General features: G+C 28.9%; 1 protein-coding gene across 3 annotated transcripts in view; it reads right to left on the bottom strand.

Moving 5' to 3' along the window:
• Positions 1–1,074: 1,074 nt before the first annotated feature.
• The window catches only part of LOC130667701 (rho GTPase-activating protein gacZ), an 88,717-nt gene continuing 61,791 nt past the window's right edge, over positions 1,075–28,000 (bottom strand). For 2 of the 3 annotated variants that reach the window (XM_057469491.1, XM_057469490.1), the window contains 4 exons: positions 10,931–12,289; positions 10,760–10,858; positions 9,793–10,674; positions 1,075–7,261 (listed from right to left, as the gene is read on the bottom strand). In XM_057469491.1, coding sequence (XP_057325474.1) covers positions 6,878–7,261; positions 9,793–10,674; positions 10,760–10,858; positions 10,931–12,241 — 2,676 coding nt within the window. In that variant the 5' untranslated portion in view covers positions 12,242–12,289 and the 3' untranslated portion in view covers positions 1,075–6,877. Of the gene's footprint in view, positions 7,262–9,106; positions 10,675–10,759; positions 10,859–10,930; positions 12,290–28,000 lie in introns of all 3 variants that reach the window. The other variant, XR_008989876.1, reaches the window with a different exon arrangement.

Consider the following 28,000-nt stretch of genomic DNA (forward strand, 5'->3'; position numbering starts at 1 on the left):
AAAAAAAAAATTTCAGACAGTACTGTATGCTATCTAGACTGTATCCACTACTGTCCGGGATAATACTCAGTATGATAAAGCCTATAGACAGCATACAGTACGATCTGAAATTCTTTTTTACAGAAAGTACTCAGTACTCTCTCAGAGAGTTGCCACTACTATATTGTTTTTTCCGTGTTCGTTTGATGATCAAAGAAAAGAACGACTTTCCTCCCTCTAAACAGGGCAAAAATTTAAACTTTCAGTGCAGACATTAAACTTTTATTGTAAGATAAACTATTAATTACGATAACTGTAAAATACAACTTCAGATTTACGTCCAATTATTTTTTTTTTTCACAAATGTATTTTCTGAGAATTATTATTATTATAATTAAGTTATATGTTTTTTTTTCTTATCCAATTTAATAATTAGTTAATTCGTAAGGTAAAGAAGCCAGTATCCGATCAGGGAACTAGTACCCGATCACTCATGTTTTTGTATATCTATATTTAATAAATTTTACTAAATATAAATATATAAATACATGGAGTGATCGGGTACTAGGTCTTTTACCTTATCAATAAAAAAAAAAAAATCATTTTTTTTCAAAACCAAAAAATAAAAATAAAAAACTCAATTTATATTTTAAAGTAAAATTTATATTAAAACTTAAAATTTTAGGAAAAAAATTTTGAACTATTATGATACTGAAGTTAGCAGACGTCTAATACTTTTTGGATTTTTTTTAGCCGATAAGTTATAAAAAAAAACATATTTAAAAACATTGCACTTATAGTTTTTTAAATTTTCTACATGTGCATGTTTTTAGTTTTTTTTTTCTGTAATTGATTGTTTGAAAAAAAAAATCCGAAAATGTTTAATTGTCTGCTAACTTCAGGATCGTGAAATATTTCATAAAAAAAAGTACCCACGATTACTAACGTCTCTTTGACTATTTAAAAAAGATACATAAAAATTTCATAAGACTTTTTTTTGTAGAGAACTTAGTTAGCTACTGAAAAATAAAAAAATGTATAGACAAATATGACGGATGTCAAAATAAAAGACTTAATTGATTTGTGTATTTTATTTTTTATTATTAATAATAATCTTATCACGTTATCACGCATTCTTATTACACATAGTAATTTATATACATTTACAATACCTAATTAAATATATATTCACGACTTGATTTAAATATTAATATTTATTATTATTATCAATATTATTATTATTATTATTTACAGAATCCGATACTTAAACGGATTATTTCTATACTTAAACAAACTAACAGTTGTAATATATATTTATTAATATTATTTATCAATTATCGATAATCAATTGATAATAATCATCATCATCATTAATCATCAATGTACACATCAATATCTATATTTATTTTCAGTAAAAATTTAAATATAAAAAAAAAGTGACTACTAAACTGCCAATAGAATGATACTGAAATCAACCGACGTCTAATAACTTTTGGATTTTTTTATAAATGATAAATTATAAAAAAAATAATTATTTTAAAAAATTGCACTTAGTTTTTAAAATTTTCCACATGCGCATATTTTTATCCCTGATTAAACAACTGAATTCGATCGAATTAAAAAGAATTAAATTTTTAAATCTATTTAATTCAGATAAATTCTGTTAATTCGGTGCTTAACTTAAAAATGAATTCTGTCTAATTCGGCAGGAAAACCAGAATTTGTCAAAATTAAAACGAATTTAAATAATTCTATTCGGTTTAATTCTGATTAATTCGAAAATAATTTTCCAATTTCTGGTTCTGAATCCGAATTAAACTGAATTAAAACGAATTTGAAATTTTTAAATCGGTTTTATTCTGTTTAATTCAAATTCAAATTTTCAATTCAGTTGAATTCTGTTTTGCAAAATTCGACAGAATATAACAGAATTAAAATTTTTAATTCGGTCGAATTCAGTTGTTTAGTCAGGGATTTCCATTTTTTTTTGGAACTGATTTGTTAAAAAAAAAATCCAAAAATTTTTAACTGTCTTCTAACCTCAGGATCATCCAATAAAAATAATATTTTTAATATCTATTGTTTATTTATTTAATTAATTGTTACTAGCGTATAAAAATAATAGTCTCCAGTTGCAGCTTTTCAAGGACATCTACTCAATAACAAGTAATAAAAAATTACAGATGAAGTCCTTTGGCTGCACAAATTAGTAGTATCTGAGCATATTGTTTGTTTAATTAATTTTTTTAACTTTAAATTATCTTTGAGTTTTATTTATTTACTTTTTTTATCAGTCGCCAAAACGTACCAGTGAAATTTGATTCCAACACAATGCAAAAAATTTAAAAGCCATTGGTACGCGTGACTTTATTTTAGTTTTTATTATTTACATTGCGTTGATAGATCAGGCACTAAAATAATAATAACAATAATAATATAATAAAAATAATAAGTAATGTCCTGTCAGTCCTATTAAAATTATTTATTTTAATCACATGTTAGTGACTGTGCGTACACGTACCGTTAAATGAAACATGACTTTAATAAAAATTTAATTATTTTAGTTACAGACAATTTTTTTTATATATTTATTTAAATAATAATAATAATAAATTAATAATTACATGATTCAATTAATAAAAGTAAATTCTGACGAAATCAAGCCATTGTACGCATTGCCGTTATGTATATATTTATAATATATATTTATTATTACAAATCTAAATCACAGTTTTATTTATCTGTGATAAAATTTTTTTTGTTTTTAATCCGTCATTGTATTCATTTTTTTCATATTTATATTTTTATTCCCAGCAAATTTATCAATTTTTGTTTTTTCTTTTTGTCATTTTGATACTGATTTACTTCAATTTGATATGTCCATATTTATTATTTAAGGCCTTTCTCAGTCAGTGCCCCCCCCCCCTTACTTTTTTAAAATATTCAATGACTCAATTATAATCCGCATTAAAATTTTGATAATTAATTTTTAAAAAGTTTAAGATTATTCTCCTCGATCCTGACGCCCCGTATAGGGGGCAATTTTGGCAGGGTCGGAAACCAGCAGCTGTTTGCTGAACCATAAAAATAATTATTGCTACAGCTTTAAAATAGATGACTTTAAAAAACTATGAATCAGAAAAAATATAAAGTATGTTTTGTTGCTTCTTAAAAGGTCGATAAGGATAATCATAAAAAATTATTCAAATAGCAAACAAAATGATGCCTCGGGACTGAGGAGATTAATTGAAAAAAGGGCGAAGCAGTTACAATTTTGCCGAGACAAATTAAAAAAAAAATTATTTACAGTTGACATCAATTAGAAATTAAACGACATTTGGAAAATAAATTTCAATAAAATCTTCATATCAATTTTATGATTCGAATTTTCAAATCTTGGAGGATAAATTTTATCCATCAAACTTTGTTCAACTCCTAGCCGCGTAAAAAAATTGTTGAAAAACGATAATTTGTAGTGTTAAGACTATCATTTTTTTCTTTGTATTTTTCGAAGATTAAAAATCGTTTAAAAAAATTTTGTCATTGTATCACGTTCTGAAGTTTAGAATACAGTCGAGTCGCGTTATAAGTCCGCATACAGGCGTGTAGGGGAATATAATTTTAAGAATCGCTGTACCCCTTCTGTTCAGTAGTCGATTATACTTCCCCTAATTTACAAGTGTGTCAGAGCGTACGTGATTATTTTCATAATCGCGTTATGAGTCCGCCCGATTGATAAGTCCATTAATTTAAAATTAATTATTTATTATAATAATACGAATTCTATGATTATTGTAGCAATAATATTTATTAAATAAGTTATTAAAAGTTGTATTTTGTATTTTAATTAAAAACTAACATTTAATTCATCTCACCAACGTTCCGGTCTTATGTCAAAGACTGAAATTAATTTTTTTTACTTCATGGAGGGGGAATGTCTTCAAGAGAAATATGAGTCGACGGACTTATAACGAGCGGACTCATAAAACGATTCGACTATAGTCAACATTTTTTCAAAAATTTTTTTTTACACGGGTAACTGATAACAACTGTAAGTAATTTCTTTAAATTTATATCTCAGCAAAATTGTCCTTTTTTCAATTAATGCTTTAATTTTTTTGAAATTAATTAATAAAATTTTAATAATCTTATAACAGTTCGTTCATTGAATATTTTTAAGAAGTGTGGGGGAGGGGGGACACTGACTGAAAATGCACTTAATAAATATTGTTATATATTTTTTTTTGTTGGTTGAAATTTTATAAAATAAAAAGAAGTTATTTTTTTGTAATTATTATAATTAAATTAAAAATAGCTAAAACAAAAAAATCACAAATACTTTTAGGAATGCGATATTTAAATAACAATAATAATAATAATAATATTTATTATTTAAATAAATATTTAATGATGGAATGAATAATATTTTTTTTAGCTGCTGTCCAATCTGTTATATTTTTTATATTGATCTCAGTTATTTATATTTATAATTATAATTACATTAATATATTTATAAAAACAATCACAAATATTTATTTATCTATTAACTTATTATTAAAATAAATTCTCTACATATTTACATATTTAAATAACTAAATAAGCATAATAATAACAAACAGATGGACACAGCTTTCTTATAAAAAATATTTATAATATAATAAAATGTACAAAAGTTTCTTTATTTTTAAAATAAAAAAATGCAGGATTGAGACTCTAAGTGATACACTTAATTACATTAATAATTATGTCGGTTAATTTAAAAAAAATGACAGTAATGTGAATCAAAGAATTCAAAGTTTGCAACGCAAACTGATTCTTGACTAATTGCTTAATCTCGAGGTACAAATTTTATGTTCATAAAATTAAACAAAACAAAAAAAAAAAATACAAATAAAATTGGAAGTTTTGTTTTTAATTTTTTTCATTAATTCTGTACCACAAATCAATGAGCTTACATATGTATATATGTAATATTTTATATTTATATAAATATCTATTTATATATCATTTAAAAATTTTTTTTGTTACAAAATACATTAGTGAGTTGCGACAAATTTGATTTTATTTTCATTGTATTTTTTTAATTCCCCGAATAATTATTATTTTTAAATCGTCGACTTTAAATATGAAATTATTTATTGATCGATTTTTTTTTATTATGGAAGATCATATTTATTGAATCGATGTTTTTAATTATGATTGATTTTTCAGTTAAGAAAATAATAAATTATGTTAATGGATACAAAAACTATGTGGATTTAGTTATGATACTAAAGTAGCAGACATCAATTTTGTTATTTGTACAAACAATTTGTAAACCTTAAGATTTTTTATGTGCAATTTTTGAAAGTTTTTTCTATAAATATTTTATTTTTTTATTCAAAAGAAATTTATTTTTCTAATGCCCTGCTATTCAGTATCATATTTAATTATGTAATTTTTAATACTTGTAAAAAAATTTTAAAAATTTAATTTTTAATTTTTAATACCTGGATAACTGATCAGTGTTAATTAATTGTTAACTGATAAAAATTTATTGTTAGTTAATAAATAATTGTTTAGTTAAATAAATAAATAACATAACTAACTCTTTTAGTGTTAAACAAAAATAATTGCCTGCCAAAAATTATCTTTAATTACTCGCACTAGAATGATTGAGTTAGTAATTGAACCAGCGAATGAACGGTCGTATTTTTCTAATAGGTGTCATGATTAAATATCACATAAGAAAATATCTTACGTCTAATTGTCATGTATTATAATATCATGCGCCCAAATTTCACAGCGTAGTAATGTCATGCATAGTAAAAAAAAAACAGTAGCGAAAAAAGGACAAACAGAATTTTTCGATCGTAGAGCACACTCTAATGCTTCGCATTAAGAGTCGTGCAATTATGAAAATTATGTACATACAGATATTCAATGCTTACGCTGTAAAAAATTGGTAGTGAATTCGAAGTTATTACGGATTTCATTTAAATCTGAATTCACTCCGTCACTCGAAGTTTTAAAAAAAATCACTCAATATACGGAGTAAACAGGGAGTTTGTTTTTTCAGTGGAGTGATTTCGGAGTGATCTGGATTTTATTCAAACCCGCATTCACTCCGATTCGGAGTTTCAATACTAAAATTAACTCCCCTTCATCCACTCCGCATTTACTCCATATTTTATGTTAATAAATATAATATTTTTTCACATGATATTAAAACATTGCGATATTTGAGCAAGTGATAATTAGACTTGTGATTATTGTATGATATTTTGGCATGTGATATTGTGACTGTGATGTTTTGTCATCTAATATTATGACTGATATTAGACATGTAAAATTTCAGTTCAAAGTTGTCAATCAAACAGCAATGAGGTATTTTCTGTATGTAATTGTGATTAAAATCTAAATGAAGTAAAACATTAAAAAATGTTCATTCACTGATCGCGTTCATTCACTGGGCCAATCACCCTATAAATCATGATCTCAATCGTTTTTTTATGACTTAAAAGTTCATCTTTAACTCAAATTTTGAACTACAATTCAATTTAACCACATAAATTTTAAAAACTTATGCATACATTTACATGCACTTATAATTTTCATGTTCTGAATTTTTAAATAATTGAATCAAAATATTCGACTAAAAAATATACAACTATTTTTAATTCGATCCCTTTTATAGTTTCGCTGATTTTAACTAAAATTTAAATTAACCGGTAAAATTCAATTACAATAAATTCCATATTTACAATTTAAATTTGAATTACCCAAAACAAATATACAATTTATATAAACTTTGACATGATTACTGTATTATACTTTTTTTTTTTCATGAAAAAAAATTTTTGGCTTATTTTTTAACGACAATACTTGTATTAACACTGAAGAGATAAATAAAAAAAACCTAATCTTCACTGGATATGGGATGATCATCCAGTGAATCGCATTCAGCGAGTGCTTCACCACTGCGGGGTGGAAATTCATCAGTCATAAGACTTTCTGGTGCCATACCACCAGTTCCAGTCGACGAATTAATGCTATCAAAGTACTGTTGATGTTGATTAAGATGTTGATGTTGATTATTATTCTGCCAGGGAACATTATTTGATTTAAATCTACGCGTTGGTGAGCCGATCATAAATTCTATCTTCGTTGATCCAGTTATCGATGTTGCTGTATTACTGTAGTCATTGTCATCTGGATTCAATGAGTCTGGACACAATGACGAGTCACTGTATCGGAACCCGCTGCTCGAGGAACACCATGATGTCGGAGGGTCCGTAAGTGCCTGTAATTTATAATAATAATAAATTTACTTTTCAATAAAAATTTATTTTATTTATTAATTAATTAATTAAATTTTTTTTTCACTGGCTAATTATTATTATTAATTTTTTTTTTTTAAATAATCAGATTTACTGACAACAGGATTATGGTCCGCAGGCCAAGCAGGTAAGCGTGACGTTTCGATGATTGTTTATTATTAATAAATGTTTTTAAATAAATATAAATATATTAAATATATGAATGATGAATAATGATAAAATAATAAATTTATTTATTAAGTGCGATAAACTTTTTCCTACATCCGTACTTTTTTTAGGCATTAGGGATAGCAGCAAATAAAACAAACCTCAGCAAATAAAATAGCAAACTAAAACATAATTAAATTAATTTAAATACTTAAATATAAATATATAACTTGTTCTACATCAAGATAAGTGATTAACATGCATTATTAAATTAATGTATATATTTACAATATGTATATAAATAATGAATAAATAAATAAATAATTTACAGATTTTAGTAGTAAAAAAAAATTCATGCAATTTTTTTTCTGAGTATATATTCTTTGTTTATTATAAATATTTTATTTTAATATATATGTATATATTAGTGTGCCATTTGAGGGCAATTTTTTTTTGACGCACCACTAGCTTCTATATTTGAAGGAAAGTAAAATTAGAGCTCGGATATTAAAATTTAGAGGTCGCTCTTCGCGGTTTTCTATTCCCCATTTAAATAACATGGGAAAAAAAAAAATTTGGAAATTTTATGCCCCGGTAATGGCGTATTGTACAAATAAATTCAGGATATAGTTTTGTAGGAATTCAACGCTCTACAAAAAAAAGTCTTATCATTTTTTGATAAATTCATCTGTTCAAAAATTATTGGAGCTTCAAGTCAAATTATATAGTAAATTTCGAGATCTTTTTACTTTTCTAGCGAAACTATCAGACTTATCACAAAATGTCATAGAATATTTTTTGTAGACAATTTTATTCCCTACAAATTATCTTTCATAAAGTTTTTTCAAATTTCGCATAACTATCTAGTTATTTTCATTTTAATGTCAGGCTCTTAGTAACAAGTGTTTTGATCGATTTCAAGAGCTTGACATTAAAGTGAAAATAACTAGAAAACAATGCAAAATTTCAATAAATTTTATCAAAGGTAATTTGTAGGAAATAAAATTGTTTACAAAAAATATCTTATAACATTTTGTGATAAGTCTGATGGTTTCGCTGGAAAAGTGAAAAGATCTCGAAATTTACTATAAATTTGACTTCAAGCTACTATAACTTTTGAACAGATTAATTTATCAAAAAATGATGAGACTTTTTTTGTAGAGCATTGAATTCCTAGAAAACTATATCCTGGGCTTATCTGTACAATGAGCCACTACCGAAGTATAAAATTCCAAACTTAAAATTTTTTTTTTCATGTAATTTAAATGGGAAATAGAAAATCGCGAAGCGCGACCTCTAAATTTTAATATCCGAGCTCTAATTTTAACAGACATTTTACATCCCTGCAAGTATACAAAAGTTAGTGATGCGTTGAAAAAAAGTTACCCTTAAATTACATACCCTAGTACATATATTTCTATGTATAAATACCTTACTTTAAAATGCTTTAATATTTTTTTCCAAACTCGTGCACATGCCCATTTAAATTTATGAATAAATAATTCATCTAAAACTACAAAATAAAAAATCCAAGCGAAAAAAAAGTAAAGTAAAAAAATAAAAGGGCACTGGCTGGCAATGATCGCTCACCAAAAGTATAAAAAAAATCCAATAAATAAAAAGCGGTTGAAGCAAATGATAATAAAAGAAGCATAACTTACGAGAGACTGTCGTACGCGAGTTAGGGCCAATTGCGTATTTGGACAGCCGATGGGGCTCGAACGCACGCTCGCCTGCGCTCCTTTCACACAACATTTTTGTAGCAGTTGTACACGGTCGAGGTTCAGTCGTCATTTAATACATTTAAGTCTATCAATATTAACGTCTTTACTTGTTAATTACATCTCAACAAATAAAATCCACTTGGTCAGTACGATAAAAAAAACAAATTACCGTCAGTTCGTGTCAATAAAATAAATATAAAAATAACAAATAAATAAATAAATAGTTTTTTAGCTGCGCGTTAGCAAAGAAGTGGTACCGTTTTAGTAATAATCTCCCGATTACCCAAATTATTTATTAATAAACTCATTGTTTAATAATTAAGACATTGTGTTAATTATTATTTTGTCTAAATAGTTGTGGTAAAAGATGAGTCCAAGTATTTTTAATTACAGATGTCAAAGTCTAGTTGCAGTGGTAGAAATTTTAATAATTATTAGTTTTAAATAAAATGAGTTTTATTTAGTAGTCAGGCCTATCCCTAACGCCGCTGTATGGCAACCTGACGACCTGTCGTATTTAGGCCCAGTGTAAATTATTTTTTATTTTATTTATTTATTATTTTGTTTCTTATGTGGGTCTACTTCATCCAGCTGGTCCAAAATGCGAGCTTTGGTTGTCGTACCTTGCCGGTGGTGTCAGTGTCAATAGAGGCACGGGCCAGACTGTGGGATCGACGTGCCGGAGCCAGCGGCCTTCTCAAAGACGTTGTGCTTGATGTCGTTGTTGATGATTGCTGATAATTATTACTGTTACTGTTACTATTATTTGAAGCTGCTGTTGAATTTGAATTTGAATTGTTTAGCAGATGATTGTGAACAGATTCCAGAGAATCTCGGGCGCGTGATAATGAAGATTTACTCAAAGAATCACGATTTGAATTATTGGAACGTGGCAACGATGATTTGGATAACGACTCGCGACTTTGAGACTCTTTTAAATTTTTTGGTAAACTTTTGTTCAATGATTCGCGACTTGAGTCACGTGTTTTTGTGGTAAGAGATGATTTCGAGGTACTGTTGAGACCTAACCCACTGCTGGTGTAGCTGTCACGACTAGAATCTCTCGGCGGTTTTACTGTCAAAGATTTCAGTGACGTCTTGAGAGATTCGCGACTGTCACTCTTGCCGTTGCAGAGAGGCGAGGCTCTGGTTGGTGCTGATGATGATAACGCTGACGTGGATGATGACGTTGGTTTTGTTGAGGAGTCCGGCAAGGGGATGCGACTAGGTGGCCGTCTCCGGGGTGATGGTTTTACTGCTTCGACTGTTGGGATGATCGCGGCAGCTGGATTTGAGTTATTTATTGCTGACGAAGTTGAACCCGTTGTTTGATGGTGATCTCGCGCCGACTCGGTACTGCTTCCTGGTTCTAGACAGGGCTCGCGAGTCTCGACCTCGGACTCCAGATCACCGGAGTCGCAGTCTGCTCGCTGATGTTGCTGCTGTTTTTCTAGCACGCGAACCAACGCTCGGGTTCCTTCCAATTCGATATTTTGTCTATCGAGCTGTTAAATCATAATCATAATTAGTTATTAATATTTTATTTATTAATTGTTTGCTTAATTAATTTACATAAAATTTAGACCATACCTGAAATCTTAAGTCATCATTTTCCTCTCTCGCTTTATCTAAACGTTCGGACAGAGTTTCTGTGCTTTTTTGCACTTCATCTAATCTTTTTTGCAGGCACTAAAATAATAAATTAATTCAATTAACTCCTGGTAAATACTGAGCTTAATAAATAATTAAATAAATCAGTACCTGATTGTGGACGGTAGAAGTAATGAGATGTCGTTGCAACTCGAGCGGCGAATGTTCTCTTAAAATAGCAGCTATTTTACGCCGATCAACATCTGGGACATGAGCGACTCTCGTTGGGGAAACAAGAATAGAATCTAAAGCTCCTAATCTGACTCGTCTCTCCTGTGCCGCAGCATCAGGATCAAACTCCTCTGTGGTAATTGGCTGGATTGCCCCATTCGCCAGTACATTTTTCTCAATAGTCCTCGTGCGAAATCTATTTTTATGAGCCGTCGATTTACTGGTTCTCGTAATAGTCGTAGTGTTAATAGCTGATTTTTTTTGTGAATCGGGTGATTTTTGTGCTGCTGTAAGAATATCATTAACTCCAGTTAAGCCTCTGAGTCGATCCTCGAGGCCACTTTTTATGGCAGAAAGTTCAGCAACTTCTGATTGTAATTGTTGGGTACGAGTGCGATTCGAAAGCGCCTCAGCCTCGAGTTCAGCGACTTTATCTATCAGCTGTTCATTTTCACGTGTTAATCTCTCGACTACTTGAGCTTCCTGCTTATTATTATTTTCATTATTACTATTATTACTATTACTATTATTATTATTATTAATTTTATCATGAGTTGCTTCATCACTGCTGGTGACAGGTCGCGACGACGACGATGATGAAGTGACTCTTTTCACAGCCTCCAAAACATCTCCAGCAATAAGATCATCTGGAGGTGAATTTTCTAGTCTACCTTGAAGCGACTCAACTTCTTCGCGTAATCTAATACCCTTGCGATGAATGACATCCAGGAGATTCCACAGCTCATCTTCGGCTTCATCTAACACGGGTTTTGTTGGAGAAGTTGGCCGGATGATGGGTATCGCCGTTGACGCGCTGTCTTTCGACGAGGTCTCGGTGCTGAATCCTGAGTCTTGTACGGTGGCACTATTTTTACTGCCACCGCTGTGGGAATTACTGCGACTGCGTGGCAATGACGTTGCTGGGGTCTCTGATTCGCGGGGCGCTGACGCTATTCTTCGACGGACTTTCCCCGGCTCCCATTCGCCTATTCGGCGAGACGAGGGACTCGATAGGGGCAGTGCGTTGTGTGAGGAGTTTGGTGTTGATGATGAGATCACGGATGCCGCGACAGATGCTGTCGCGGATGCCGCCATCTTGTGCCGGAGGTTTGGGAACGTCTCGATAACGAGGTCCCGAAATTCAAGAAGGGCACCGACCTCATTCTGCAGCTCCTGTAAGGCGACTAGGGATTTAGCCTGCTCACTTATCAAGTAATGAAATGGTCCTGGACGTAAGGGCATGCAGTCCATGCCACTTTGATCACGGCTCACTACGTCTCTAGTACCACTGCCGCACTGCTGTAACAGAAAAATTCATTTTTTGTTAGTAATGAAAATTTATTATTTTTTTTTTTAATTAAAATCTTTATTCTTAAATATTTACTGTTCTTTTTTTTTATCAATGTTTTATTGCCAATTGACTTGAATTTATTTTTAAAAAAATTTTTTGGTCTATGATAATTTTACTTATAAAAAATTTTGGTGTAAAAATGACCCCCGAGAATTTAACACGGCCGTGTGGTGTGAAATAACGGTGTGAAAATTTTTAATTCACATCGCCTAAATTTAACGCGATATTTGGTATAATTTTCACACCGAGTCATTTACACGACACGAGTCCAAAAATTTTTTACAGTCTAGTTTTCACAAAAGCTACTGTCTGATAAAATAGGGGTGAACATTTTAAAGAAACTGATCGGTTATTTTTCTTTCCTTTCATCGCTGGTTTAAAAAATGTCATTCTATAAAAGAGACATTTCATGTCTTCAAGAAAACGAAAAAGTATACTTTTTCGTTTTCTATTGTATACAATAGGGCCATCGGTCTTAAAATCTCTATATAAAGCGAAGTATTGTTGAATGTTGTAGTGAATAGTAAGGAAAATTTATTCAAAAGTATCCTTTCAAAATTAAAAAAAAAAATTTTAACCAAAGGTTCTTCAATAATTTGTCTGTAACTCAAAATAAGGTAATTATTTGGAAGTGGGGTCAGCCACATTTTTGCGCATAAAAAATCGAGCGACGAAAAAAATTACTGTGATGTTCGATAACATAAACATTAATTAAATTTCAATGAAAAACTAGTGAAATATCATTTTTTTTAACTTTCAATTATAAAAAAAAATATGTTTATTTTTCTTTTTTGAAATCGGCATATTTATTTTCATAAATCCACCGTAAAATAGAACAATTTAAAAAGAAAAAAACATTCAAAAAAATTGATTTTTCGATTTTTTATGGCCAAAAATATGGTTGACCCCACTTCCAAACAATTACCCAAAATAAATTATTTTCATTAATTGATAGTAAAGAATTAAATTCAATATAAAATTTCTCTAGTTAAACTTTTAAAAAATCATAGATCAATTTATTAAACATTTACATTTTCCATACATCCGTTCTACGTTTTTTTTTTTACAACCGATACCATTGAAAGTTAATAAACCCAAAGGTATTGGAATCTGTTCAGTATCATCCCAGATTTATTCTCTTTTTCCCACGCCAACTTTACTACCCTTTAAATATTTATCCTGCAAACTTCTACCTTCCACTGCTACCCTTTCTCGTTTATTCAACCTTTTTTACTCTATACTTCTTCCTGACTCTCTATCCTAGTATCAACTTCCGATAAAAAAAAGTAAAACTCTCAAATAAATATTAGACTATTAATTTTCATCAAAATTTTTTCTTCCAACTTTCCTACGTAACTAAAATTTAAATAAATACTTAGCAAAAATAAAATTTAATCAACTAAAAAATAAATAAATTTCTTTTTAATTAGCAAGTAAATAATTTAAATTAATTACAACATAAAAAAAATTTGCCAAGTCCATAAAAAAGTATGATAGCGAACAAAAAAAACGAATAGTGTAAATAGTGCAGTGAAATCGTCAACTTTCTTATGTTATAATTTATGATTTATTACATCTCCGTTTATGTCACGATAAAACACTCATATTTATGTATGTTTGTATACAATAATGAGTATATCTGTGACTAAAAAAACTTAAAGATCAAACAAGCATGTATACATGGTTTGTAATCTCTCTGATGAGTTATGTAGGCAGAAATAGTTAACTAACGTAAAGCAAGAAAAAGCCAGTATTTCATAAGTTTGACTAAAAGACTCAACACTGAGTGACGAGACTTTTTTTTTAAATTATTACTAATCTATCAACTTTTTACAACCGCTGATATTACATGCTTAGAGCTTACATAATTTATTATATATATGAAAGTTTTTTTTTATTCAATGCCCACAACTTATTGTTAAGTAACTTTTTTCTTCTTTTCGTTTCTTCAAAATTAGTCATCAATAAATTTTGATGCAATTTTTTATTGTAATTAAGTTTGTATTGTGTTTATTCAAATATAATGGATGAATTAATGAGTTGGTCATAAATATAAATAAAAATGTCCCTGAAGATCGGAACGTTTTTCGCGCAATGAAAAAAAATTTGAAAGTAAAAATTTTACGATGACTGGATTTCAGAAATATTTCGTATTAGATGTTGGTATGTCGGAAGATTTTCATCTTAGGCCACCCTCAACTTCCGGAACTACCCTTTAAACAGTCAAAAATTACATAATTGTTTTCATTTTTTCGTTGCGCGAAAAACTTTCTGATCTTGAGGTAAAATAAAAGACCTAGTATCCGATCAGGGAACTAGTACTCGATCACTCCATGTGTTTGTATATCTATATTTAGTAATACTTAGTAAATATAGAAATACAAATACATGAATGATCGGGTACTAGTTCCTTGATCGGGTACTGGGTCTCTTACCTTACATAAATAAAATGTTTAATTGGATTCGCGAGACTGCGGTTCGGATATCGTCGGTTTTTTACCGATTCCATACCTAATGAACTGCGAAAATTTGAACTTTTACACATTGAACTTGGAAATTTTAACTTTGGTGATTTGAACTTTGGTAAATTTGAACTTTAAATAGTTTAGCATTTCTTTCATCAAAAATAATTTTTTTTTCATCATCATCATCAATTAATTCATAAAAGTTCAAATGGGTAAAGTTCAATTTTCAAAGTTCATTAGGTCGGTCACCTTTTTTTACCCCCACCACTAAGGCGCATGCTTTAGGTATTAAATTTATGAGTGTGAATGTAGCAGACATCAGACAAATTTAAAATTATAAATAAATATAGTAAATAATTAATAAAACAAAATTTAAAAAAAATGCGCATTTAAAAATTAATAAGTGCATTTTTTATAAATATTATTTTTGTAATCATTTACTCTATTTATTTATAATTTTAAATTTGTCTGATGTCTGCTACATTCACGCTCGTTTAAATTTAAATGACGGGGGTAAAAAACCGAAAATATCCGAAACGCAAAGTCTTGCTAATCCAACTATAATATTTTGTTATTTTGTAATCAAACAAAATAAATGTATTTAAAGATAACCAGTAGTAGAAAAGATGACACATCAAACTGAAAGCAATAATACTACTGACAGTTAACTGGCGTAACGAGAGAGGATGTGGGCCAGACATTGACTCTACTAACTCTATATAACATAATATATTATACAGTTGTTGTAACATACGTACATTTGTACATCTATATATATACAACTATATATCTTCTATATAATAAATAATAATAATAATAATAATAATATATGTAATACTATAGTTCTCATAATCTCAAGTTGTCTACTGATAGTTGAGTCTAGTATTTTCCCACTGAAATAACATGACGAGTATTACATACATAGATTGATGTACTATAGCTTTTAAGAGTTGATATAAGTTGACTACAAATAAATGTCTATCATTTAACTGGTATTAATTATCAAGAAAGTATATGAGTAGAAAAAATGAGGCTTTTATCTCATATATATAGATATGTAATAATTAAGTAATTAAATAAAATAATAATTGAATAAAATAATTAAATTTCATTATTATGTTAAATATATTTTCAATAAAAATTATAAACGTCATTAATTATTAGTAAGGAAGTGGAAGTTAATTTTTTTATTACAATGTAGTAACACTTTATGGATAGTGTCTAACGTTGTGAAAAATGATTATAGGTGAAGGAAGAAAGTTGATAATAGTTTTTTAGCTACTGTTGTTAGAAGGAAGTGTGTAATTTATATTTATTATAGATATGGATTATCAATTTTAATTTATTAATAAAAAATGAGAGTTTAATATTTCGTACAAGATTGCGAAATTTGTTTTATTTTGTGTTATTATTATTATTTATATATAAATTATACTAAGATGGTGTTGTGAAAATAATATACGAAGATAATGAAGCGTACGTGAGGTAGTCTTGCATGACAAAGAGCACGCAATATATCAATTCTGCAAAAAGACCTTGGAAATATATTTTTATGAATGCAAACCTGGTAATTTTATTTAATTTTTTGTGGACTTGTGTTTGTGCTTACGCTTAATAATAAAGGGATGTTTGAATTTTTTGCTTTTGTTAAAAAGTCTTGATAATTATCTGGTTTTTGTTGTTAATCACTTAACGCATTGAAAAATATATAAAACATTTAACTTGGGTATTAAATAGTAAATTGGCGAACTGCGGGAACGATGGCCTCAAATGAGTTCGTCAAATGGAAAAGAAAGTTGGACGTAAAAATAGTGTATTGAAATATAATACGGGTGTAAAGTAATTTATAATATTGTTTTTTTATTATTATTTTTTAATGGTCGTCTAGACGAGCAATATTGCAGAGCTGTTATGTTGAGTTGTGAAAAGATAATGAAAGGTGATAGTAGTGAACTAGATACCTAAATATATAACAATCGGGATGGTATTTTTTTTATCCTGTTTTTAAAAATTAAATAGTTTTTTTTGTTATCTATTTATTTTATTTTTTCTGCTTACTCGAATTATTGTTTTAAAATTTTTATTCAACAGTTTCTTTTATTGTTTATCAACAGTTAGTATCATTGTAAAATTATTTATATTACGGGAGAACTTGCGACTTTGACTGAGAATTAAAAAACGTTTCAAGAACCGTAATATAAATTATCACTTATTTAATGACATCGAGTTTAAATCTCATGGCTGACAATTGTCTAGCAGTTCGTGCTTTGAACCTTGTGAAGAAGTCAATGAAATTGTCGAAATGGCGGTAAAATAAAATTGATTACATGCAATGTAATTTTTCGCTAGTTTTTTTTAGATAAAGTGGTAAAGAATTGATAATTAAAAAAAAAGAAATTGATTAGTAAGTTAATTATCATGGAAGTAAATTGCAGTAACTGTACCAAGTAATGAGTAATCATTAAATAACTGGAATACTGAAATATAAAATTGAAATAAGTAAAGTAAAAGCCCCAATTATTAACACATAAAAGTCTGAGTACTGAACTATAATTTATTTATTATATTTAATACTAACAGATAAATTTTTTAAATGCATTTTATTATTTAATGTGTATGATTAAATATAAATCTGAAGGCACAACAGTATTTTGGCAGAATAGTTCATGCAAAGAAATTTCGTTCCAAAAATATTCCAAAAAAGTTCATAAATTTGAGACAATTCTGAACTTTGAGTTGATTATTTTTGCATTGATATTTTTAAAAATTCAATAGTAAAAAAATTCACAATTTCTAGCCCTCGTTCTTGAATAATTCATATAAAATGTCAAAAAAAGTTCATAATTAGTTTTAAAATCTTTTTTTTTACGTTTTTTATATCAGTAAAATTTTCGAGTCAAATTATTTTTGCTTAATAAAGAATTCAAATTTTTTTTACTCTTGAATATGTTCAAAGTTCCAAAAATGATGAACTCAAAGTTCAGAATTGTCTAAAAATTGCAAGTTCACACACGGAAAAAAACTGTTGCTGCAATAGGAATAGGTCCTGTAGCACGAGTTCGTTGCTGCAACAAGAAAATTTTGTAGCAGCTACAGAACCCATCTTGTTACCGCTACAAGGCCAAGTCTGTAGCAATAACAGACATTCCTGTAGTATTAACAGGACTAGTTTTGTTGCAGCTACAGGAATGGAGCCGTTACTGCAACAGGACTCTGATCTTGTGAATACTATGGGGCTTTCCCGTGGCTATAACAGAACTAAGTCCTGAAACTATGTCAGAACCGAGTCTTGTAGCTGCTACAGGGTTATGTCTTGATGCAGCAACAGTTTTTTTTTCCATGCAGTTATAAACTTCTTTGGAACATTTTTAGAATGAATCGTTTTTATACGATAGTTCAGTATAATACGGTCATGCAAAAATATCTATTGAATGACTGCATCTAAATGTCATTCTAACATGAAATAATTAAAAACGTAAAAATAAAATTGAATTATTTATCGAACATAAAATCAAGTGTTGAAATACACAAATGAAACTATAATTAAGAACAGCAATATTTAATAAAATATATTCTTGTTAGATAATCTTGTGCATTAATCACTTGTAATTATTTGGTACATGCTAGTCATTAAATAATCATTGTCAGCCTACACACTTAAACTCCGAACAAGAAATTATAATGATATTTAAAACTTGTAATTTTCTATAATTGTATAAGTTGAATATTATTAGCATAATTATTATTGATCGATAATTAATTTTTACTATTTTATTTAAACAAAAAATAAATAATTTTTACAATAAAATTTTTTTATTAAAAATATACCGAGAATTGATAAAGTGTAAGTTTATCATCAAACTGTCATTATAAATAGCAATAAATAAAATTATTTTCTCAATAAAGATAAAATTTAAAAGACTAAGATAATATGCAGATCGAACGGGTTTATTTATAGATAAACCTCACTGGCCTTATGAATTCCAACGATGGGGGTGAGTAAGTACTGTATCACAATCTACAGCAGTCTCTGCACTATACAGCCACAGTCTGCAGAGATGGAGTACAGACTAACAGAGAATCGTGACAAGAAAGTACCTTGAAGATCCTTTCAAAGGCGACTTCATGCTCCGAGCGATCTCATGGTATTCTTTAATACCCGTCGAGTTTTCATTGTTTTTGCCGTCTACCTTCTGAGCGACTTGCAATAATAAAAAACAAAAAAAAAAAAAATTTTAAAAAAACATTAAGATAAAATAAAAATCGCAGTAACGAATGTGAATTGAAGACATGTATGGACAAGGGAATCAAGTTACAATCCGGTTTTAAATAATATATTCACAATAAATTTTTGATAAATTACCACTTAATCGTTAAAACTACTCTCCATTTCATTTATACGTCAATAAATAAAATTTAACAATTCATTTTATTCTTTATTTTTAATTTTAATTTTAAATACACTGAGAAAAAAAAACTTGTGTGATAAATATTTTTTTGCGAGTATTAAGTCGATATAAATTATTGCATTATTAATTTCATATCTAACCCCTATTAAAAAAATTCATATAAGAATCCAGCCTAGATTCCTATGTGGGTGCCCATATGGCGTTTTCGGATGAATTCTCATATCGACGTTCTAATTAGCAAATTTCTAACTTAATAATTTTTAGCCGGTGATTCTGTGCAGTTTTCAGATAGTAATACACGGAAAGAAAATTATGGGAACTTTTGCTATGCATTATGGGAATAGTTCCCATAATGGTATAGGAATTGTACCCATACTATTATAGGGATGGTTTCTATAATATATGGGAATAGTTCCCATAATAGCATGGGAATAGTTCCCATAATAGCATGGGAATAGTTCCCAGACCATTATGGGAACAATTTTCATAATGGTATGAGAATAGTCCCTATACCAATATGGGAACCATTCCCATAATATTATAGGAATGGTTCCTATAATAGTATGGGAACTATTCCCATAATATTATGGGAATGATTCCTATAATAGTATAGGAACTATTCCAATAGCATAATGGGGACCATTCCTATAATTTTATGGGAATGATTCCTATAAAATATAGGGTTCATTCCTATATATTGTGGGAATGATTCCCGAAATATTATAGGAACAATTCCTACTAATTATGGGAACCATTCCTATCATGTTATGGGTAGCATTCCCATAATTATAGGAACTGTTCCTATAATTATGAGAAACATTCCTATAATTATTGAAACTGCTCCCATAATTTATGTTCATTATTCCTATGTTGGTATAGGAAAAAATTTTATAAAATTGTGGGAACCGTTTCCATAATTTTCTTTCCGTGTAGTTAGAAAAAATATTATTTGAGTAACCTAGACAAAATATTGTACATATACTAGATATGGAATTGATTTTTAGATGAAAAAAGAATTTTTAAATTGGGTACTTTTTTTTCGCATAAATGGAGGATTTTCTTAAATGGATTTAAATAATTCGCTAATTAGAACGTCGATATGGTTTCTCATAGGGATATTAATGTTCTTTTATTCATATACGCGTATCAATAGACGATATCCGAGTCAAAAATAAAACTCGATTTAAACTTGGTCATCTTAAATCGTGAGTAAGTAAGCCAGTTAAGTCGAAACCAAGGCGAATTTGCGTGAATTGCGTGATGTCGACTTAACTGGCTTACTTAGTCACGATTTAAGACGACCGAGTCTAAATCAAGTTTTATTTTTGACCAGGGTATCCAAATTCCTTTGGCAAGTTCCTTTATGTGAATTCAGGTACCTACAGTTTTCCATATGAGTTTCCTATATGGGAATCTAGATACCCATGGATTCTTATATAAATTTATGCACTCGATATTGATTCCTATGGATTCTTACATAAATCCATACATTTCTACATCGATTCCTAAGGGTTCCCATGCAATCCCACATGAATTTGTTTGATAGGGACTCGAAAAATCATTTTTTTGACAGAAGAAAATCAAAATTTATTTACACTACTGCAAAAAAAAGACATTTTTACACCGAAAATATATTGAATTGATAATTTTTAAGAGCATAATTTCTTGTGATAAAAATATCCAACGATTAAAAAAAATTTTTTTTCTCTCAGTGTAATCTTAGTATCAAATGTCTTTGAGTACTCAATCTATCAATAGTAAGCATAAAAATTAAATATGTATATTTATTATCTAAATAACCTGATAACAGAATTTATAATTAATCAATTTTAATTGATTTGATTTTAAAAATAAATAATAAAAAAATATATTTTTTTTTAAATAATGAATGATGAGTTGAAAATAAATTTATGACATGTAATAAAAAACATTAATGAAGTGGTCTTGTTAGTTTATAATAATAAAGTGGTCACCGGCAATCGTCACCTCAAGGCATTAGTTCCAATTCATTCAGAAGCTCAACTCTATACCTTCAGTGTACCATAAATTTTAATGTCAAAGTCATATAATTCATGTGTGTATATATTTACAAAGAAACAAGTATCAACAAAACCATTAGCATGTGGTTTTGAAACACAGATATAGTCTTCATCTCAATCTCCAGTTCAACTCTTTACAACAACAGTGAAAGTGTTTTTCTACATATGTTTAGATGTATGCAGAAATATAAGAATAGGATTAATGTCCAATTAAATTAAAAAAAAAAAAATAATAATAATGGAATTGAATTGAAGGTAAAAGATGATGAGGAATGAAAAAAGTGAAGTCTGTATCTGGAGGCGATGATTCACAACGTTGTCATATTTAACATAAAAAACAAAATAAAATAAATGATAGTGTGAGATTATCTGTGTAGGTACTCGTTACTCGCGATGGTGATGCCTATCAGTCATATTTAAGTGTGAGTACACACGTGTGGGTTTACAGGTTACATTACATTACTCTGTATTCTGTACTATACTGCTAGACTTCACTTTTGAAACTCGGAGTAAATCTTAAAGTCTCAAGTCTCAAGTCCCGACTCGAGCTGTCTTAAGTCTAACTTGGCATTATTACGTTGACGTTTGTGTACGAGTAATGATGTCCGCGCTACTTACGTGTAAGATGAGGTAAATTGCAATACTACTTAACAGTATATTACACACTGTACTAGTGTAGTAGGTGAGGCTCAAGACATCTCGAGAATTCTACGCTAAGACTCTTTACTCTTTAAAGACTTTTTTTTTTTTTTTAAAAGGCAATAGTAATAGTGATGTGTGCCGGTGTCATCGTATATAGAGAATCTTTATTGGTACTCGGTAAAGCTAACACAGGGTAGGCGATTGAACCTTTTCACGTGTAACCCACGAGATTCACTTTATCTTCCTGCACTCAGAGACTAATCCTGTCCGCCTCCATGTCTTTCTTCTGTATCTTCTATTTGTTTCAGCGTTTAGTATTTTTTGTTCAAGTAAAAGTGTAATATATTACATAGAATCTTAGACACGTAATATGCACGCAGAAAAAAAGGATTTCTTAGCGGAAAAAATTTTTACTTGCTCTAAAAAATTTTTTTGCATTAAAAACTGGAAGTGAAAATTTTCTTGAAGTGAGAAAAAACTTTTTTGAAGGCAGAAAATTTCTTAGACTAAAAAAATTTTTTCTAGTCCTGAGAAAATTTTTGATTTCATTTCCGAATGCAAAATTTTTCTTGCGCCAAGAAATCCTTCTCTTCTGTGTACGTGCATTGTAAAAAAAAACCGAGGTGTCCAGGCGGTGTAGGTACTAAAATTTTTGGTGTTAAATTTCAACACCGAAAGCTCCAGATAATATTCATTAAATTTTTATATTTTTTTATAGGTAATACATTTTTTTTCTAATTTCTATTTGTGGAATTTTTTTTTACACCGATTTAGCACCTCTATTTGAACACTACCAAATTACACCGGTGTTATTTCATTTTAACTCCATGCAGTGTTAAATTGAGTCCATTTTTAACACCGCTCTTTTTACAGTGAATGTAAATGGAAACTATTAGATGTTTCATGAAAAATATATTTCAATAAAGACACAGAAAATTAAAAAAAAATACTAAATACATATAAATTACCAGAATCGGGAATCGAACCCGACTTTCTATTAAATACAAATAATTAAAAATATTTATCTTTAAAAACTTTTTATTTTAATTAAAAATATATTTAATTATCATAATTTATTTTTTTTTCTAAATTAGATAAATAATTACTTGAAATTTTTCTAAGGCAAAATTTTGAATAAAAAATAAAACTTAAATGCAAATGAATTTTCTCTATGTAAATTTAAAAATAAAAAAATACTAAAACAGCTCACAATAAGTGTAAAATAAATATTTTTTTTTCTATTAAAAATAAATAAAAAAAAAAAAAATGCAAATTATCAGCTAATCGATGATAGATGAGGCGGATGAATAAGACAGGCGTGGTTTCCGTTTGAGAAAGTGACATACTGACTTGTGACCATGAAGTTAAGATAAAGATTGCTGGGTTATATTATATGAGATTGGCTTTCTCCGAGTACCAACAAGTGCAGGTTGTATTTACGCCCTATACTACACTCGGTTACTTTAGTAATATAACCAGAATACCACAGCGTATCTAACTATCAACATACCTTACACCGAATCGAGTGAAATAGTGGAATATAATGCATGTAAGTGGCGAGAGATGATCGTGAGGATACTTGGGTTCTTTTCAAGGGTATATTGCTACAGACACCGTCAAGGTCCTCGAGACAAGAGTCGATCCTGTAGTACTCTTGTAGGTCTATACAACTAAAAAATATAAAAATAAAATAAAAATAAGAGCCTGAGTATAAGTAAAGTGAGTTAAGTGTAATATAAAGAGAGTGGGCGAGACACTGGATCTATACAAACAAGGACTCTCGTCTCAGACATTCTCTCTTTATTTATTTATATTAACTAACTTGTAAATTCAGCTTGTGCATCATGATATACATATATGTTTACTAATATGGTATCGGTTTTTATATTACTCTTATTTTTTCTGTAATCACACCGTAAAAAAAATAGCGGAATGAACTCGGATTAAAACCGGAATTAATGCGGAGTGGATGACTGTTTATTCGATCCCCCAGGAGTAAAATTTACCCCGAAGGGGAGTTCATTTTTATATTAAAACACCAAACCGAAGTGAAACCGGATTTTAAAAAAAAATGTACCTGAAGATCGGAACGTTTTTTGTAAAAAAAAAATAAAAAACAAAACGAAAAGTAAAAAATCTACTGGATCTAAATTGTTGAAATGTCTCGCATACGCGCTAATATCTCAGCAGGGAATTGCAGGCTACTTCTAACTACCCCTTCAGCAGTCAAATTACATAAATTTTTCATTTTCGTTGCGTGAAAAACGTTCCGTTCTTCAGGTACATAAAAAAAATCCAAATCATTTCGCTGGAGGGACAAACTCCGTAATTACTCCGAATGCACACTGAAAAAAATAATCGGTAGCAGCTACCGATTGGCAATGATAGCCACTACCGATTAATTTTCGGTAACGGCTACCGATTATTCGGTAACAGCTACCGATTATTTCGGTAGCCGTTGCTGATTGGAATCGGTACCAGCTACCGAAATAAAATCGGTAGCTGTTACCGAAAATTAGGTAACTGGTACCGAAATAATGGGTAGCGGCTACCGAAAAATAATCGGTAGTGGCTACCGATTACCAATAGGTAGCTGCTACCGATTATTTCTTTCAGTGCAGAGTGATTTTTTGAAAAATTCCAGAACTCTGAGTGACGGAGTAAATTCGGATTTAAATGAAATCTGTAATCACTCCGAATTTTTTACAGTGTAAAGAAACATGCAAGTGAATAATCAATACAGGATTTAATACTGGAACTATAAATATAATTATAGACTAAAGATAGAGTTTTATCCAGTCTAAAATCCCGGCAGAATGTCAAGATCTCGACGATGCTGTCAGTCATGCATCGTTTGTGCTGCTATTGCCAATGACTCACTTTTCTACCAGTTTCTTGTTATTATTATTATTTAAAACATTTTGAAAAGTAACAAGTTTATTTCTAGACAATAATTGAGCTCAACGATGTAATAATACTAGTCAATTGACTAATCTCCCGCTTACTTGGCAATCTTTACCGAGAAAACAACGGATTAAATAATACTTTTAGATAGTAAATGAACGATTACTTTTTAATTTTTTGCTGTTATGGCTATTGTTGTTGCAAGTTTACGATAAAATGTCTGTCTTTGAGCTAATAATCATGACTCAGACGGTGTAATATAATAATAATGATGGGCGGAAATGAATCCTTTTATGTTCGATTGTATGGGTCATCGATCCCCCATCCGGGATTCAAGGAAGTGCTTATGATCCGTGACTTTTCTATATAAAATATTATTTTCATTATCGTTAAATATTTTTATTTTATCATATCAGTCGTGATCTTGAGATTATTTTACTTATTACTAAATATTTTATATAATTTTTTTCATTAAATCATAATAATCTTAATTGTTACACAGAAAAAAAAAATATTTCTTGGCGCGAGAAATATTTTGCGTTACGAATTGAAGACTAAAATTTTTTTACTAGAAAAAATTTCTCGATGCAAGAAATTATTTTTGCTCCAAGAAAATTTTGTCTCGCCCTGAGAAAATTTTTGTTTCCAATTTATGACACGAAAAATTTCTTGAGGCATGAAAATTTTTTACGGGCGAGTAAAAATTTTTTGGGCCAAGAAATCCTTGTTTTTGTGTACTGGTATTAAAATTCAAGTAAAGTAAAAGTATCGATGAAAAGATTTTTTATTTTATTTTATTTCAAATTTTTATGTTAGAACTCAGGTATCATTTGGTCTGATTGTGAAAAGTAAACCAAGACTTGACCAAATAAGTGGTAAGAGCAGTAAGTGCACGAGAGTTATTACTTAAAAACAGTATTTCTGAAGAGAAGACGAACGGCTTTGCAATTTTCAATACCATATCGTTTTTCTGCATAAACTATAGTCCTTGACCTTACTGCAATACTTGACCTTTAAGTGCTTTCCATTACTAATAACTTTGTATCATTTTAAATTATACGACCTTTATGCAAATATTATTTTACATTTACAATTTTGCTTTTATTTATTAATTTAATTTAAATCATTAAGAGCTTCCATTTTTGTCAATTAACCGGTGCACAGAAATTAATTTACTATTATTAATTATAGAATCTTAGAGTACGGCCACATAAATTAATAAATTTTAAATTGAGGTAATTTTTATACTTAAAAAAATTTTAACAGTACATGGGACTAAAAAAATAATTAAAAGTAACTCTTTACTTGAAGAAAATATGAAAACACACGAGCATTGTTCGTGAGTACCTTATAGTTAACCGAGAATAATTATAATTTTTTCATGTTCTTTGTTACGGTTAATATCAAGCATTTTTTAAATTATAGATTGCAAGAAATTGTAATTACTAAGTAAGCAGAAAAAATTTTTAAATAAAAGCATTTATCCGAAATTTTATTAAAACTGTTAATTTAAAAATTTTAAATACCTACACTAAAATATTGGGAGTAAATTCGGAGTGATTACGGATTTTATTTAAATTTGAATTCACTATCACTTGGAGTTCCGAAGTTTAAAAAAAAATCATTTCGCATACGGAGTAAATTAGGAGTTTGTTTTTTTCCGATAATTTTATACTTTTTTAATAAAAAATTTAAATAAACTATTGAGCGAAATTATTAACAGTTATAGTCCATGAAAAAAAGAAATATTTGTCCCCAATAAATCAATTTATTTGTGGCTTTTTTTAAAATATTTCTTAATGACAAATAAATATATTTGGTACAACAAAATATGACAGTTGATTCAAATAATTTTATAATTTGACGAAAATATATCATTTATTTGTGGTAAGTAATTGATATATTTGTAGTAAAGATATTAAATTTGTGACAAATAACCGAAAATTTGGCGATACTATACATATATGATAATTTTTGTTTTGTTTGGACTTCTGTTTTACGGAATTGTCAAATTTTGATTGAAATGTTTACGTCTGTTACCAAATTGTAATTATAATAGATTTGTATTTTAATATAATTATGTAACTGGCCCTGTTATTGGCGTAAGCTACTGAGCTATAAATAAATAAATAAATATACTTAAAGCCCTTATTTATTTGTAGCGATGGGATCATTTTTTTACCACAAATAAATCACTTATTTCACGCAATTAAACTACTCAAATTTATTATATCTTTCTCACAATTAAATATTTATTTGGCCATATGTAAATATACGATATCTTGGGCTCAAATAAATTTTAGTTGGCTCAAATAAATCTTTTTTTCAGTGTATTTTTTTTGTCGAGTAAATCATGATTTAATATCTTTTTAAAATTTTTAGCTACAGGCAATCGTGAATATCAACACTATCGATTTAAAGTCAATAGGTTTCATGGCGCGAAAGAGTGAAAAATATTTAAGTAGGACTTTGATTTAAAATATGCTGAGGACTTTCCATTCCAATCGATTTTCTATCACGCGCTCTAGTGCATCCTCTTAGGGCTTTCACACTCTGTACAACATCAACATCACGAATAGATGAGAACGAATCAAACGTTTGTGACGTTAATACTTCAGGCGCTATATATTTCAAAGCATGTAGACTTCAGATTTACAGATGGAAATCAGTTGGATGCAACAGCTACGATTTAAATAATTTATCTATTATATATTTTATAGCTTTCTATAGTAAATTATGGTATATTTTTTTTGTAAAATAGTTTGATAAAGTAATCCAATTTAATTTAATGCAGAGTACTTTATTTTTATTACTATTTTTTTTTTTTTTTTTATTAAATTTAATCCAATCGGAATGAGGATTTGCATAGTATACGACAAAATTGATATGTGAAGTCGATCAAGGGATTTATAGATACATGTTACGATAAAAGGATATATCTTATATTAGATGTCATCTTAAACTGACAGTCACTGCTGCATATAATCGACCATGGACCCGTTACAACTAACCGTGATCCCAATTCTCGCAACCCCTTTACATTAAATTACTTTTATTGACAACATATATATTTTATTTATAAAAAGATAACCACCGCAGGTTTAAATTCACAATTACCTTTATTATTATATTATTCTCTTTCCATTGTTTCATTGAATGTTATTTATTTAACAATTGATATCATTGTATCTCCTTATTCA

Source organism: Microplitis mediator, chromosome 5 (genome assembly GCF_029852145.1).
Source record: "Microplitis mediator isolate UGA2020A chromosome 5, iyMicMedi2.1, whole genome shotgun sequence".
Lineage (NCBI taxonomy): Eukaryota > Metazoa > Arthropoda > Insecta > Hymenoptera > Braconidae > Microplitis > Microplitis mediator.